The sequence below is a fragment of the Ochlerotatus camptorhynchus genome, unplaced genomic scaffold (assembly GCF_037179485.1).
Source record: "Ochlerotatus camptorhynchus isolate MF236.1 unplaced genomic scaffold, CSIRO-AGI_Acam_v1.1 ptg000104l, whole genome shotgun sequence".
NCBI lineage: Eukaryota > Metazoa > Arthropoda > Insecta > Diptera > Culicidae > Ochlerotatus > Ochlerotatus camptorhynchus.
Genome location: NW_027040594.1, coordinates 130,001 through 145,052, shown reverse-complemented (window position 1 = coordinate 145,052; position 15,052 = coordinate 130,001). Strand labels below are relative to the sequence as shown.

General features: G+C 40.2%; 2 protein-coding genes across 2 annotated transcripts; one reads left to right on the top strand and one right to left on the bottom strand.

Annotated features, from left to right (window-relative positions):
* Positions 1-9,135: 9,135 nt before the first annotated feature.
* Positions 9,136-12,248, top strand: LOC135699212 (uncharacterized). The gene is made up of 3 exons (XM_065219414.1): positions 9,136-9,734; positions 9,787-9,967; positions 10,033-12,248. The coding sequence occupies exons 1-3, from the start codon at positions 9,239-9,241 to the stop codon at positions 12,233-12,235; spliced, it is 2,880 nt and encodes a 959-aa protein (XP_065075486.1). The 5' UTR covers positions 9,136-9,238; the 3' UTR covers positions 12,236-12,248.
* Positions 12,249-12,294: 46 nt separating this feature from the next.
* On the bottom strand, positions 12,295-13,897 carry LOC135699211 (cytochrome P450 9e2-like). The gene has a single exon (XM_065219413.1). The coding sequence runs from the start codon at positions 13,895-13,897 to the stop codon at positions 12,305-12,307; it is 1,593 nt and encodes a 530-aa protein (XP_065075485.1). The 3' UTR covers positions 12,295-12,304.
* Positions 13,898-15,052: the final 1,155 nt, after the last annotated feature.

Genomic DNA, 15,052 nt, shown 5'->3' with positions numbered 1-15,052 from the left:
TGCGTGCTGGAATAAAGAAAAGTATAAACTGATATATATTTACCTAAGATTTCTGCAGACTTTTCTGCATCTCTGAAAAATCGACGAGCTGTGTTACCGTCGTTTTACCACAAACGAAGTGACAGACGACTAACTGGCGAAGAAATCCATTTAAATAATGTGGTTCACTGTAATAGAATTTTCTTGGAAGCTTGTGCCATCATCCACCAGATGGGTTAGTTTTTTTGTTTTGATTTGAACAACGTTGATTTTGTGTACAATGATTCTTTGACAGTGTGCAAAGAGTGCGTATCATTTTGTCATTTTTTTATGCATTTCAGTTTTGAGTAGAGTGAAAGAGATAGAACCAAAACATTCTAGTACATTTGGTGAAAATGCTAGTTCAATCTAGTAGTAGTGTTGCCATGTGGTACAATCCAGTAGTAGTGGTGTTGCCATGTGGTACACTGAAAAATTGAAATAGCAGGTTAGTCACCAAAGCTTTCGAGCCGCTCCGTCTGTCACTTCGTTTGTGGTTTTAAGTTCCTGCCCCAGTCGAACGCGGTTTGTCGATTATTAATCCAAGTTCCCTTTTGAACCGATTCTGTATTGTCTTCTTCCGTTCTTTCATCCTTTCAATTTCAACTCCTTGAATTTGCCATTTTCCTATATCAATATATTGTGTGTAACATTGGACGTTGATGGAATGTTTTTAAGGATATGTTGCGGTAAACAAAATGGTTTGTCAAAATAAGCAACGTTATTTTCCAGAACTCTAGCCATTGTGCGGTTATGCCTCTGCCACAGCTGGCTGAAATATTTGAAAATGTTATCCAAGTAATTTTCAATCTCTGACATAACACCAACAAGTTCTGCATCTATTTCAAGACATCGTGTTATTTCTTTAACCCAAAAAACCCAATTTGGTTTTTTTGTCACCTTCCGCATTTTTCCAAAGCAGAAACACCTGACGATAATCCATTTCTCCTGCAGATACTGATAGAACATTTTAGTATAATATAAGTAAATAATGTCCCAAGTAACAATTCAGTAACCATTTTGCATCCACTCTGATTTATGATGGTTTTATAACGGAAATGAACAATCCATTTAGTTTAAATATGGCATTTCAAAGTGTAACACATTCCTGCTTAGTAATTCAGCTTTTTGCTGTTTTAAAAACCTTTTATAGTCTGGCAAGAAAGTCAGAAACTGTCTTGTTTTAAAAATAAATTTAAAACAGTAATCAATCCCTCCTTAAAACTGTTCTGTACTTCAAGCATAAACGTCATTAGCAATTGTTTATTAATGTCATGATAAAATACTTTATAAACGTGTTCTATCATTATAAAAGCAACCACTAAACAATTAGGTCTTGCATTAGAGAAAAAAGCATTTATTGTTGCTTTTTAGCCTTTTTAAAAACATCACTAACTCACCAATTCAGCTTAAAAGATGGTTCCTCATAGTTAATAAATGCCAAATTTATGACAAGGAAATCTCGAAGGATAGACGAAGTAGGATGAAAAATTAAAGTCGATTTCAGCAAAATTTTCTTCTCTAGAAGAACCAGCACACCATCACCGACTGACCATCTGGCAAAGAAGAGTAAAGTGAGCGGGGCTCTCGAATTCATAAAACATTGTCGAAAGATTAAAAACATACCAGCCTTCTCCAGATCTTGCGAATAGATGACACTCGAAATAACATCCGACAGCAAACCACTGAAATTGTTAGTTAGCGGAGATAAGGTGGTTTCCGATCCATAGCAGCGATTTTATTCGGCGAAAGAATCAACTCTTCGCAAATTTCATTCAACCGTACATCCCTGCATCGTTGGATGGTGCACTTCTGTAACCATCCGGAAGAAGAGGATCTTTTTCGGGAACGATTACGCTTCCAGCTGTTCGAAATCCGAAATGTTGCAATAAACAAACTATCTGAGTAACTGCTCCCAATCCATCGGGAGAAAACCGCCTGGAAGAACACTGGATCCCACAGCGCAACTAAATATCGAAAGATAAACAAACTTTGACGTTTAACTTTTTGCAGCCAACTTTGCCTCCATAAATGCTGCCATAAATCTGAACGGGTTAGGATCAAGCGAAATGGCTTTAGATAAATACAATTCAGCCTGCAAATTTTCTTCATAAAAGCCATTTTAAAACCTTATTAATTTGTTGAGGAATTCTTGACAGCAAAACAACTTTTTCACAAATGACCCTTGAAAATCAACTTTTATGCCACCGCCATGTTATAATTAGTTTGCTTGTTTTTTACAAGCTTAGATTTTCAATCTATATTTCCTTAAATATAACTAGATGTTGGTAAATTTAGCAATGAGCGAACATTTAAATGCGAAAATAATAAAAAAAATCTCGGCCAAGCTCGATCTGAAGAATATATTTTATTTTTCAATGTTAAATAATTAGTCAAATCGACGTTTTACGAGGGTGGACCTAATTTTTTCGATGTTTTCACGTAAATTTTACATAAAATTTAGTATGGCACTTAAAACTAGCCCACTTAATGAGAACTATTGTAATAAATTTGGATAGTCAACAAGATTTTTATACCATCAGTTTCTATTTTAATTATTTTGATAAGATCGGATTCATAAATCCTTTTCTATCTTGATTGATGCTTTCCTAGTGGATTCAGCATGTGGCTAGGGGAAATGGCTCTGAAAGGGTTTTTATTGTTGCTAAATAGCTTTTATTGTAGCTTTTCTCAATGCGTTCGTCATACAATCTTTTGCAGTAAATCAATCCTGAAGAGTTTTGAGAATACACTCTTCAGAACCTTCTCCAGGGTGGGCCAACTAGTCTTAATGAAGTTTTGGTGGATGCATTAATGACAAAATAGCCTTGACCAGGGTTTTATGAATGTTGTTTTGTAGTTGTTTTGTAGTATTTCATAAAACTTGAAATGTTACTTGGGGTGTTACCATATTAATGTTATTGGAAAGCATTCAAATCATGCTGTACGCCAGAATAGAAGAAAATATCTGAAGAATCATTATAATATATTTACCGGATAGTTAAAAAGTTATTTCGGCTGAATTTAAGAAAACTTAGAGCACTTCACAAAAAACACCTCCGAGCACTACGGATGAAAGCTCCTTCCAAAGTGACCTTCAAGCCGTGGTTTTACAAAGAGCATTGTACTATCGGAGATAATTGAACAAGTGTGCGAGAGATGCTTTTTATACACATCAAACTAAACCAATAAAAATCTAAACCATAGAGATTGCTGACAGCTCTCTTACCACCACAAACGTAGCCGACACGTGGTTTGTGATCAACCTAAAACACTTTTCCTGCAGAAATATTGCTCAGAAACGAGCCACCGAAGCACCGAAGGTGCTGTCGGGTTGATTTGAACTTGCCAGTACATGACGGTTCGGTAATGAGCACTTTTTCCAGCTGGGAAATCTTCGCTCAGTTTTGTGATCATCTTAGAAACTGACAGACCGACCAGAAAAAGTATGGCGACATGCTTCTGTAATAGCTTTTTGCAATGGGTGCAGCAAACTCTATTTAACCTTTTGCAAACATGGCATCACTGTTGTGTGAAATGGTTGTACATTTGGTTTCGTATTTCATTAACTCAAGAGATGTATTTTTAATTTTTTTTTTGTATTCCTTGCAATCCTTACGGGAAAGAAAATTGAATAGCTGAAAGTTGCCATTCGAATGAGATCAAATATTTAATAGGAGACATTTGATTTTGATCCTTCTTAAAACAGCTGTAACTTTTCCGGATGTAGTCCGATGTAGACAACTCTGGCATAATTTAGCAACATTTTTGTTTTACTTTCAAATGTAAGTTGTTTGATCTGCCACCATTTGCCACCTTATGAAATATTTGAGTTCAAAAATAGGCCAATTTTATTTAAAAAATCCCAAATATCTCCAAGTATATAGGAAATAGCGAGAAAAAATGTTCTACAAAAACATGTATTTTAACAATACAAAGTAGTCCTTAGAACATTGCAAGCCTGTAAAAATTACATAGAAAAAGTTATGGTAAAAATATGATTTAAGGGGCACGTCCACAAAAAACGCTTTATAGATCAATTGAGCAAAAAGATAGAAGGGTCATGTCTTCAGCAAAGTTGTTTGTATTTACATAATGTACAACTTTGCTGACAAACCTTCTATCTCAACTTTATAAAAAAATGAGTGTTGGATCCCACTTTTAGGGGGATTGATCACAAAATGGCTACCGTCAAAAGATGGCGCCGAATTATGCCTTAAAACTTCTCTGAAGACACTATATACCTAAAGTCAAAGGATTTTGCGTAATCTCACACGATCACGTTTTTCGTCGTTTGGACCACTCACTGTGCAATGTTACCTCTTCACCTCTCCAAGTCGAAAGACAGGATGCTCGGTTATACTTTAAACTAGATCAATGTATTCATTGTCGTGAGATGATTACTATTTGAATTAATTAGACGTAGAACACAAATAAAAAAAGGGTTGAGCTTGGTATTAAACTAACGACCTTCTGCTTGGAAAGCAGAAACGGTAACCACTACTCTACTGATTTCGTCTTGCTGTTAGACTGAATCAGTGTTGTCGAATAATGAATCTAATACGCCGTTTATAAAGCACTAGCTGAGTGTGCCCGGTCTTGCACGGGATTCAATATTAGCTTGAGTTTATGCGCCGATTTAAAAAAAAGCATGCTATATTGTACGTAGCCCCCCCCCCCCTATTATCTAAGGGGATACCCCCTATGATTATCTCCTTATACCCCCACACTCGCCCCCACATGCCTAATTTGGTTCCATTTGCTTGATTAGTTCTCGAGTTATGCAGAAATTTCTGTTTCATTTGTATGGGAGCCCCCCCCTTACAGAAGGGGGAGGGGTCTCGAACCATCATAAGAACCTTCCACGGCCCCAAAAACCCCTGTATACAAATTTTCACGCCAATCGGTTCAGTAGTTTCCGAGTCTATAAGGGTCAGACAGACTGACAGACATACAGAAATTCATTTTTATATAGAGGGTGTTTGGTTCCGGGTTTTACATATTTTCAGGGTAGATAGGGCTCCTAAAGTTATGAAAAAATTCCCATGAAACATAGGGTCGGAAATGACTGATAAGTGAGTTATTCAACATTTTATGTTTTTTTGTTTTGCCAACTTTGGTTAGCTATATTTTTAAATCTTAATGTGGTTTTCTGATTTCAACATACCAAATGAAAGATTAAAATCTTAGCTATCAATGCTGTCTAGAAAAGAACTCGATTAAAGTTAATTATCATACATTAAAATTGAAAAGTATGTTGAAAGTACCGAAAAAACTGGTGAAATTTCATACATTTTAGTGTTTTTAAGTTGAAAATTTTCATTTCTGTTTATTTAGTTGTTCTACAAAACATTCTCCATGCAGTTCCCTAGATTTGTGTCTTTGGTAGTAACCTTGTAGGCTTTATGGTTTCTTCGTAATTATTGATTTAAAACAGCCATAAAAACTTGTGACGTTTTCTTAAAATGCGCTATAGTCACCCTATTCATTCGTACGTTTGGCTGTTGCAGTGGACTACGCACATGAAAATTTGGTAGAATGTTATTGTAAATGTTGAGCTACATTCTTAACTTTTGATTACCGCACATCTCCTGCGCCGAAAGAAAACATAACTGCGGAGATGTTTCGCGGTATCGAATATTGCTCAGTCTCAGCAGAAAACACAACGAGAGACACCGAATCGGCGAATTCTGAGAGCGGAAGGGAGAGAAGTAGGTAGGGGAGAACAGTACATAACGCACCCCCGGGGTAAGACGCACTTTTTCATTTTATTTTGAGTTTTTCTTGGAATTTTTAAACCAATTTAAGGATTTATCATGCAGGATTTTGAGTTCAGATGCTATGCTAGAAGTGCTGCTTGATAAGACAACAAAAAAGTTACGTAAAAGCCATGAAAACCACAAATGAAAGTCAGCTGGTGCGTTCTGCCCAGGGGGTGCGTTGTATACCATTCTCCCCTAGTGGTAATAAGTCGATGTCCTTTTTATTTCATAGCACTCGCAGCTCAGCTGCGGTGCTGTTTCAATGGAGGAGTGTGGAGCTCCGCTGCTTCTGTATACACACTTAGATTTTTTACAGGAGTTAGTATTTTTACTGGATTTTTGGATTACTGACTCGGTTAAAATTCAAATGACTGTTATTCGTAAAGATTGGATAAAATAGATTTTTTTTTAATTTTTCATCATTACAAGGGGTTAACAGATGTTAGTCTGTAAAACACATTTCTCAATAAAACAGCAAAAAAGGTTAAAAGGTTATCAGTGTCATTCCCACTAAAGAACTTATCAAAATCTAACCCCCTTAAGTACTCATCCCCTAGGTAAAAAAAAGGTCAAGATCATAGGTATAAAAATGAAACTCCACTTCAACACATTGTAGTTTCATTTTTATGCCTATGATCTTGACTTTTTTTTACCTAGGGGATGAGTACTTAAGGGGGTTAAATTTTGATAAGTTCTTTAGTGGGAATGACACTGATGAAGACTGCACATTGTAGTCGAAATACGTATCTGTCATGGATACCAAAATTAATTAAGTGGAATTAAATGGAAGATAACCTTTTTTGCTGTTTTATTAAGCATTCCGCTAACAACCCAATATCATTACTTCAACATTTCTCAACTTTGAATTTTTCACAGATTTTTAAAATTTTACCGAAGAGTTCCGCAATTCAAAAACTCGGTAAAATCTTTACATAGAAATTGTTTTAAGGTGAAACGATTCAGAACCTCTGGCTCTGGTTCCACTTCGTGTTTTTCCAGGAGTCCATTATCTGCTACCGGAAAACATACAATAACAAAACTGTGATGACAATTTAGTGCCTCAAATCACAATAGTGCCCGAGATCAACTCCCTAGAAAACTCGAAGTTCACGATCACGTTTGTCATAGTGGTCTTTGGTTTTTTGTTCATGATTCCGTTATAAAAAATCTGGGACTTTGAACAGTTATCTGAAGTCAATGAATTGGAAAATTGGTAACTACACTGCAATGCAATTCTGTTTGCAAACTTTGTAAACATATCAAGCAGAAATGAATAAATAGTGTATTACTGAATTATAAGTGGGGATGGGTGGCATTCATTAGCCTGAGAATACCCTCCAGATGGTAGCCTCTTCACCAACCATACATCAGTACACACTTATGGAGCAAGTAATTTTTACCGAGTTTTTGAATTGCAGAACTCTTCGGTAAAATTTAAAAAAATCTGTAAAAAATTCAAAGTTGAGAAATGTGTTACCTAATTCTACAGACTAACTTCTGTTAACCCCGTGTAATGATGAAAAATAAAAATTTCGATTCATTTGAATTTTAACCGAGTCAGTAATCCAAAAATCCAGTAAAAATACTAACTCCTGTAAAAAATCTAAGTGTGTATACAGAAGCAGCGGAGCTCCACACTCCTCCATCAAAACAGCACAGCAGCTGAGCTGCGAGTGCTATGAAATAAAAAGGACATCGACTTATTACCACTACCTACTTCTCTCCCTTCCGCTCTCAGAACTCGCCGATTCGGTGTCTCTCGTTGTGTTTTCTGCTGAGACTGAGCAATATTCGATACCGCGAAACATCTCCGCAGTTATGTTTTCTTTCGGCGCATGAGATGTGCGGTAATCAAAAGTTAAGAATGTAGCTAAACATCTACAATAACATTCTACCAAATTTTCATGTGCGTAGTCCACTGCAACAGCCGAACGTACGAATGAATAGGGTGACTATAGCGCATTTTAAGAAAACGTCACAAGTTTTTATGGCTGTTTTAAATCAATAATTACGAAGAAACCATAAAGCCTACAAGGTTACTACCAAAGACACAAATCTAGGGAACTGCATGGAGAATGTTTTGTAGAACAACTAAATAAACAGAAATGAAAAATTTCAACTTAAAAACACTAAAATGTTTGAAATTTCACCAGTTTTTTCGGTACTTTCAACATACTTTTCAATTTTAATGTATGATAATTAACTTTAATCGAGTTCTTTTCTAGACAGCATTGATAGCTAAGATTTTAATCTTTCATTTGGTATGTTGAAATCAGAAAACCACATTAAGATTTAAAAATATAGCTAACCAAAGTTGGCAAAACAAAAAAACATAAAATGTTGAATAACTCACTTATCAGTCATTTCCGACCCTATGTTTCATGGGAATTTTTTCATAACTTTAGGAGCCCTATCTACCCTGAAAATATGTAAAACCCGGAACCAAACACCCTGTATAGATAGATAGATAGATAGATAGATAGATAGATAGATAGATAGATAGATAGATAGATAGATAGATATAGATAGATTTACAAATCATGTGATTACAACATGGACGCATAGTGGTATAGGAGCTATTATGCTGACTGTATTCACCTTTATTCAGCAATATTGTAAAGCAATGCAATGCAATCTTATTAGACGTAACGCATGTTATTAAATCAATTGAAAACAATCGAATTAAAGTGTCAATGTGTGCACAAATTACACTTATTCAGTTTTTTATTAGATCAAACTTCTGGCGTTGAATTGGGAAGACATTTATCACTTTTACAGCTTTTAATAAGTAAATTAATCAGATCAGAGCAAACAGTGGAATAAATGTGCATCTATCGATCTCAATGAGCTTTTTCAGCACATAATTCGACAACTCGTTTTATTCAGCATTGTACACTGTTATACAGCATTTATTCAATGTGTATGCTTATTTGTGACTTTGAATTGTTTGGTGGGCATATTATAACGTATACTATTTTCGGGGGTGGGTAGCCCATTAAGTACTCTCTTGTCATTTTAATTCTTCAGTGAATAATCATGAACATTCAGTAATTTTTCATAACGCAACGATCGTGGCATGCAGTCTAAAATTCAACTCACGCAAATTAAAGGTCATCCCTTCGGTAAACATGTGCAGTTTTTCCCCCTCATGCCAAAAACCTCACAGCAGCAGCAGCAGCAGCACCGAAACCAAAACTCACTCATCTCGTCCAGCTCAGCAAAAAAACAACTGCTCGACCTACAGTCGTGCGCCGTGAAAATTTTGCTGATATAGACAACTTGAATGTTTACACCAGCCAGAGTGGACGGCATTGCTCGGTAGAAAGTGCCACCAAACACCCAACACTTGCATAATTCGGTTGCTTCCTGAGCGAATCTACCCGGTTCGTTGGGGACAGCTCACGGCAGTCAGTTATCGACGGGAGTGCAACGCGAACGCAAGCTGCTTGGAAATCATCATGTGGCTACACAGAAAGGCGTTACTGACGCTACTGTCGTTGGTGATTGCACCAACGATCGTCTACGGTGATAGTGTCGAACAGCTGACCAGCGTGATGGTTAATCCGCGGAAGGTGACCAACTACATTGCGAAGGAGTTTGCGTGCTTTTCGGCGAAGCCTCGAAGTGTGTTCCAGGATTCTTTGAACCCGATCAGTGACAAGACGTTTCAGATGGCAAAGAATTTGGGACCGATGTACATGAAGGTGTACGGAGATTCGAGTCAGTTGGAACTGAAGATGGATGGTTTTGCGGGGAATGAAGAGGACTCCGGTTTGGTGCAGATAACACCGAATGGGTGGCGAGCGTTCAACAAGTGGGCACAGGAAGCCGGACTGGTACCGGTGTTTGTGTTGGACTACAGTGAGGACAGCTGGAAACCGAGGAATGCTCTGAAGGTGTTGACGGTGGCAAATAAGCTAGGCATTACGAACTGCTTGTGGCAGTTGGGAACAGGTGAGTAGCTTGAATCGTGGAAGTAAACGTCGTGTAATGTGCCATATTTTAGGTAATATAACGGATGCCGTCAAGTACATTGATGATCTACGAGCATTCAAAGCGATTACCAGGGCGTTCAAGTATCGAGGAATCGTGGCCTGTGACGTTGATCGGAGAGAGGCAGGAGTCGATCAGGCTCGCTATTTCAACCTATATGTCGATGAAATTGCAGATGCCATATCAGTTGTCTAGTAAGTCCTTTTTCATCAAATCTAAATTATTTAATCTGTGTTTAACACATAAACATAACTTACAGTGAACCACGTACAACTGACATCCGTCTGCAAGAGTTCGTTCTGCAGCGGGAATCCTTCGTTCGTGGTCCAGTGCGGTCTCATCTTCCTATCTGGTTGGATGTTAGGCTCCCGACTGCAGTCGATTCCGGCACTGAATGCAACGAAACATGTCTTCGAGAAGGACTCCGCTACGCAACGCTCCTCGGAGATGCAGCCCGCAATGGATTCAACGCAGTTTTCAAATCTCTTTCACGCGAGGAAATTCAGTCTTATAGTTTTATCTACCTCATCGCATTGCTTCACAGATCCACAATCGGCACAAAAGTGTTCAACGTTCCCCAGATAACCGAAGATGACGTTCAAATCTACGCGTACTGTAGTCGTAGTGCTAACGGATCATTTGCCCTCATGGGCGTTAACCATCACCCGGAAGGGTTCGAATTTGATCTCAAACTTTCATCCAAGCAATATTCGACTGAAGTTCAGCAGTACGTTGTAACCGTTGTTGATGGACAGATCCAGTTGAACGATCAAGCGTTCGACTTTGAGTCATCTTTGGAGCCGTTTGCCAAAATTCGTCCAATTCTCAAAGGCCTTCAGCTAACCATCCCAGGGTACGCAATCGCATTTTGGGTGATACCCAATTTAAACCTACGGGAGTGTTTTGATGACTATCAGGACCTTCGCACAAAGGTTTCCCGTAGCATCTCAGAGCTGGAAAGTCCCGTGGACCAACTGCTGCAGGAGTTGATTGAGGAGCGTGCTCATCAGCATGATATTACTCAGATGAGCCGCCGGAAGCGATCCACGGATCACCAGCTGGAGGAAACTATCGTTGGCAAGTTGAAACAAGCTCTGCAGAAGCGAGGACTCAAAGGAAGTGCGAAGAGACCTCCTCGACAAACGATCAACTACCGGCGAAAACAGCGCACCGTAAGGTTGAAGGAGAAACGAGCGGAGCGAAGAAATCTTAAGCAGCAAAGACGTCCGCTGCGAGAGCGAGGAAAGCGACAACTTCGCAAGCGTAATCGTTGTGCCAATCCATCGAAATGCAACACAGCCAGCAAAAAGACTAAACGTTCTTCACTGGCAGAGGCCGTCAACCAACCACCGGTATTTGGCGAGAGCTATGAAGAGCAAGTTAATCGATCCAGCTTCCCGCAAGGTGATGTCCACCTGGTGATTTCCAAGGGACCAGAAGAGGAAGAACTGCTTTCGATCGAAGAAGCTCCGATCAGGGACTCGCGGTTGAAGAAGTCGCGCAAAAAGAAGACTTCAAGAAGAAAACCAGCCTCGGAAAAGGACCTACGGTTTGTGGTTCCAGAGATGGCGTTCATACGAAATGATGGAGTTCCTCGACCGGAGTTGGAACCAGCCGAATCTATTCATCGGAAAATTTCGTTGAATACACCGGAGGAGATTACCAAGCCATCCAAGGTGCTGCACGTTGAACCGGAACTGATCAAAGTCAGCGACATTCGCATGATGGAAGCTGGTTTTCCCGCTACCACCCGCCAGGAAAAAGAATCTCCTCTGCATTTCGGGTCAGATTCAACTGATTCGGACAACTTGAAACAAGAATGGCCTTCGAAAAGAGATAAAAAGCAGAAATCTAAGGTGAGCTCTAGTCTGGAGAGTTTTGAGTATTCCAAAGGTCACTCTTCGGAGCTGAGCCTCTCGATGATGTCGGATGAAGACGACAGTGGCCACGATACGTCCGAAGCGTATATAGAAGAGCTCACTCGAAGGAAACGTTCGATTGGATCCGGTGAGATCGATCGCATCGAGGCGTTCTTCATGAACAACACCAAACTGCAGCAGAAGTTTACCGAGATGTTCGATATGCTGCTGGAGTCGTTCAATTGCTGCGGCGAAGCTGCGGATGAGAACTCGGCCCGGGAAGAACCGGAGGAGGAGATTTCCGAGCAGGTACTGCAACGAGCCAAGCGCAACGCCCTGCTGCATCCACGATCGCTGGAGACGAATATGTTGCACCAGCGGAGAACTTCCCAGGAGTCACATGAGAATATGATTCCTACCGAACCGATGAGCAGCGTTCAGAAGATCCCCATGAATACGACGGTGACCAGCACATCTGCTAAGGATGATTCCGGAAGGGCTGGTGCATTTATGTTGAAATCAGTGGCACAGTTCATCAAGGGTATGACAACCGGGCTCAACAAAATGTTGTACACGTGGTTCCCGAAGACATCCAAGGAGTGAAGGAAGTGATAGGATTAAGTAAATTGTCAATAAGGAATCATTAAAGCGTTTATTTAAATTCAAAAATTTTCACTTTCTGTTTTGCAAGTAAACCCAATGACCCTTGTCCATCGTCATATTCATTTTGGTTTTGGAAAGTTCCATCTTGGTATCAGTTTTCGGACAGACATCCACTCGGTAGCTCTGAAGCAATCGGAAGAGAATCATCTTGGCTGACATCAGTGCGAAACGGGAACCGATGCAGTTCCGAGGTCCAACACCGAACGGCATGTAGGCTGCCTGATTCAGCTGCTGTCGATTGCTGTCGTTGAAGCGCTCTGGGTCAAATCGTTCAGGATTTGGGAAATACTTCGGATCGTGGTGGAAACAGTAGATTGGGATCCACACTGTTCGATCTTGCTCGATTTCGAACATTGGACTATCATCTTCTGGATTGTTCAGTACGTAATCTTTAACGCATTTTCGATCGGTAGCCGGTAGTGGTGGCCATTTTCTTAGGGACTCGGATATTACTGCGTCCAAGTAGCGAAGCTTTTGGATCTGCTCGTAGGTTACTTCCGTGAATGGTTCATCAACGGAATCGATTTCAGCGATCAATCGATCTTGTATTTCCGGGCTTAGGGCAAGTTCTACCAATGTGAAACTAAGCAGTGTTGAAGTGGTATCGAAACCGGCAGCAAAGAACAGTACGGCTTGCGCCGTCAACTCTTCGTCGCTCCAATTAGATTTGGCAGTGCCTGAGCCAGACTCAAAATGATCCTTTGCCGCTGAAAAGGAATCTTCCGCGGTGTCATTCTCCACCGACAGCTTGCCACGTTTGGCTTGCATCAGCAACTGCACCAAATCTGGTCGACTGGTCCCATCTCGTTCGCGAGCCTTCATTGTTTCGCTAACTAATCGACGAAACAGTCGCTTATACTTCTCGTCGAACAGTTCCATGCCAAACAATTTGCAAACCTTCGGCAGTACCATTATCAGCAAGAACCGCACCACCTTTCGAATATCCGACTGACTCATCAGATACTTCGCCGCCCGGTCAAACTCATTGTCCGGATCATCGAACGAATCCACTTCGATCCCGAAGGCACACGAACCAATCACTTCAACCAAACACTTCGCCAACAGTTCCCTCACGTCCCATTCCACCATCTCACCACCAACCTTCTGTTTCTTGTCCACAAACCGACACAAATCTTCCGCGCACTTCCCCACCAACGGCACCATATGCCTTATCTTGTTCCCGGTAAACATTGGACTCAGCATCGTTCGCATATCTTTCCACTTTTGCCCCTTCAGCGAAATCAACCCGTTGCCCAGAATCGAATCCATCTGTTCGTCAATCGGTGCCGTATGGTTGACAAAGTGGTCGAAATCTTTGATAAATACCCGCTTGATTAGCTCCAGATCACGCAAAATAATCGTCGGACGACGAAACTCGAAGAATCCGTACGCCTTCTCGCCCGAAAATTGCCGGTAGAGTTCCGTCAGATTGGCAGTCGGGGTGGTCCGTTGAAATATGATTGGACCCAGGTTACCGAGCAGGAAGGTCGGTTTCCGGTATTTGATGCCACGCTGGTCGAAGTAATCCGCATAAGCGGTGGCATATCGGTAGATTAGTACCAGGAAGCCCACGAGGGCCGACACGAGGAGGAAGACCTCCATTCGGGTGATGTTGAAGCTTTCGATTACGATTGAATACTGAACGGTTATGCTGACAGCATATCGGTAAACAGTGAATGATATTTCGGTGTGTTTGTTATGCTGCCTACACGGTCAACGCAGAGCGTGAGTTGTGTTTACATTATCTATTCCTATCTATTTTTTGAGAGTGCGAGCAAACAGAATCACGAAAGACCATGATTGCGGGAATAGGGTTCACATTGGAGTGGATCGTTGTAGAATAGGGTAAGATGGGGTAAGATGCATCCCGGGGCAAGATGAATTTTTGCACATTCTGAATCCCTGAAATCACTTGAAAGTAATTCAGATATCTTTAGAAGGATTTTCAGTGAATCCCTGAAAGAGGCTTCAAAGAATTCAGAAATGAGGAAATTCAGTGATCTCGAAAAGGTTTCAGAAGAACTTTAAAAAGGATGTAGAAGATTTCTAGACGGAGTTTCAGAGGAACAATGGATGGAATTTGAGAGAATCTTTGGAGAGGGCTTCAAAAAAACTTCCGAAATCTCCTCTGAAAGGAGCTCAAAATGTATCTGAAAGTAAATTCAGAGAATCTCTGAGAAACAATGAACAGTTCTCTCCAGAAAATCCTTGAAAAAGAATTCAAAGAGGCTCTAGAAGATTGTTCATACGATCTCTGAAAGAAGATTTAGAAAAACCAGAGAATTCTCGAAAATGGTTTATAGAATCTCCGGAAACGGTTTCAGAGCTTCGGAAAGGTGTTCAAGAGAATGGAGCAGGTCATCGAATTGCAATAGTCCTTATACCGTGGACCCCCCTATAATATTAATGTTTTAAATCTGAACCCTTTTTAGTTTTAGCCCCGCTAATCTGCACGCCTTGCAAACTAAAAATTTCTCAAACGTCATTTAGCACATGGAATGGAGAAAACCAAACAGCAAATAAGGCTACCAGAAACTCGTTTTTCTGATGGGCATAGGGTTACTAGAAGTTCAAATTAAAAATGATCCCCATTAATATGCACGAAGTGTCGTTCCGATGAACGGGGGTCCACAGTCCATTTATTACGAAAAAGCTTTCGATCGACTCAATCACGAGAATCTGTCAACCTCATCGATGCGCCATACCACTATGGGGAATCTCCATACTGTAGAGTTGGGAAATTAAATAAATCACTAT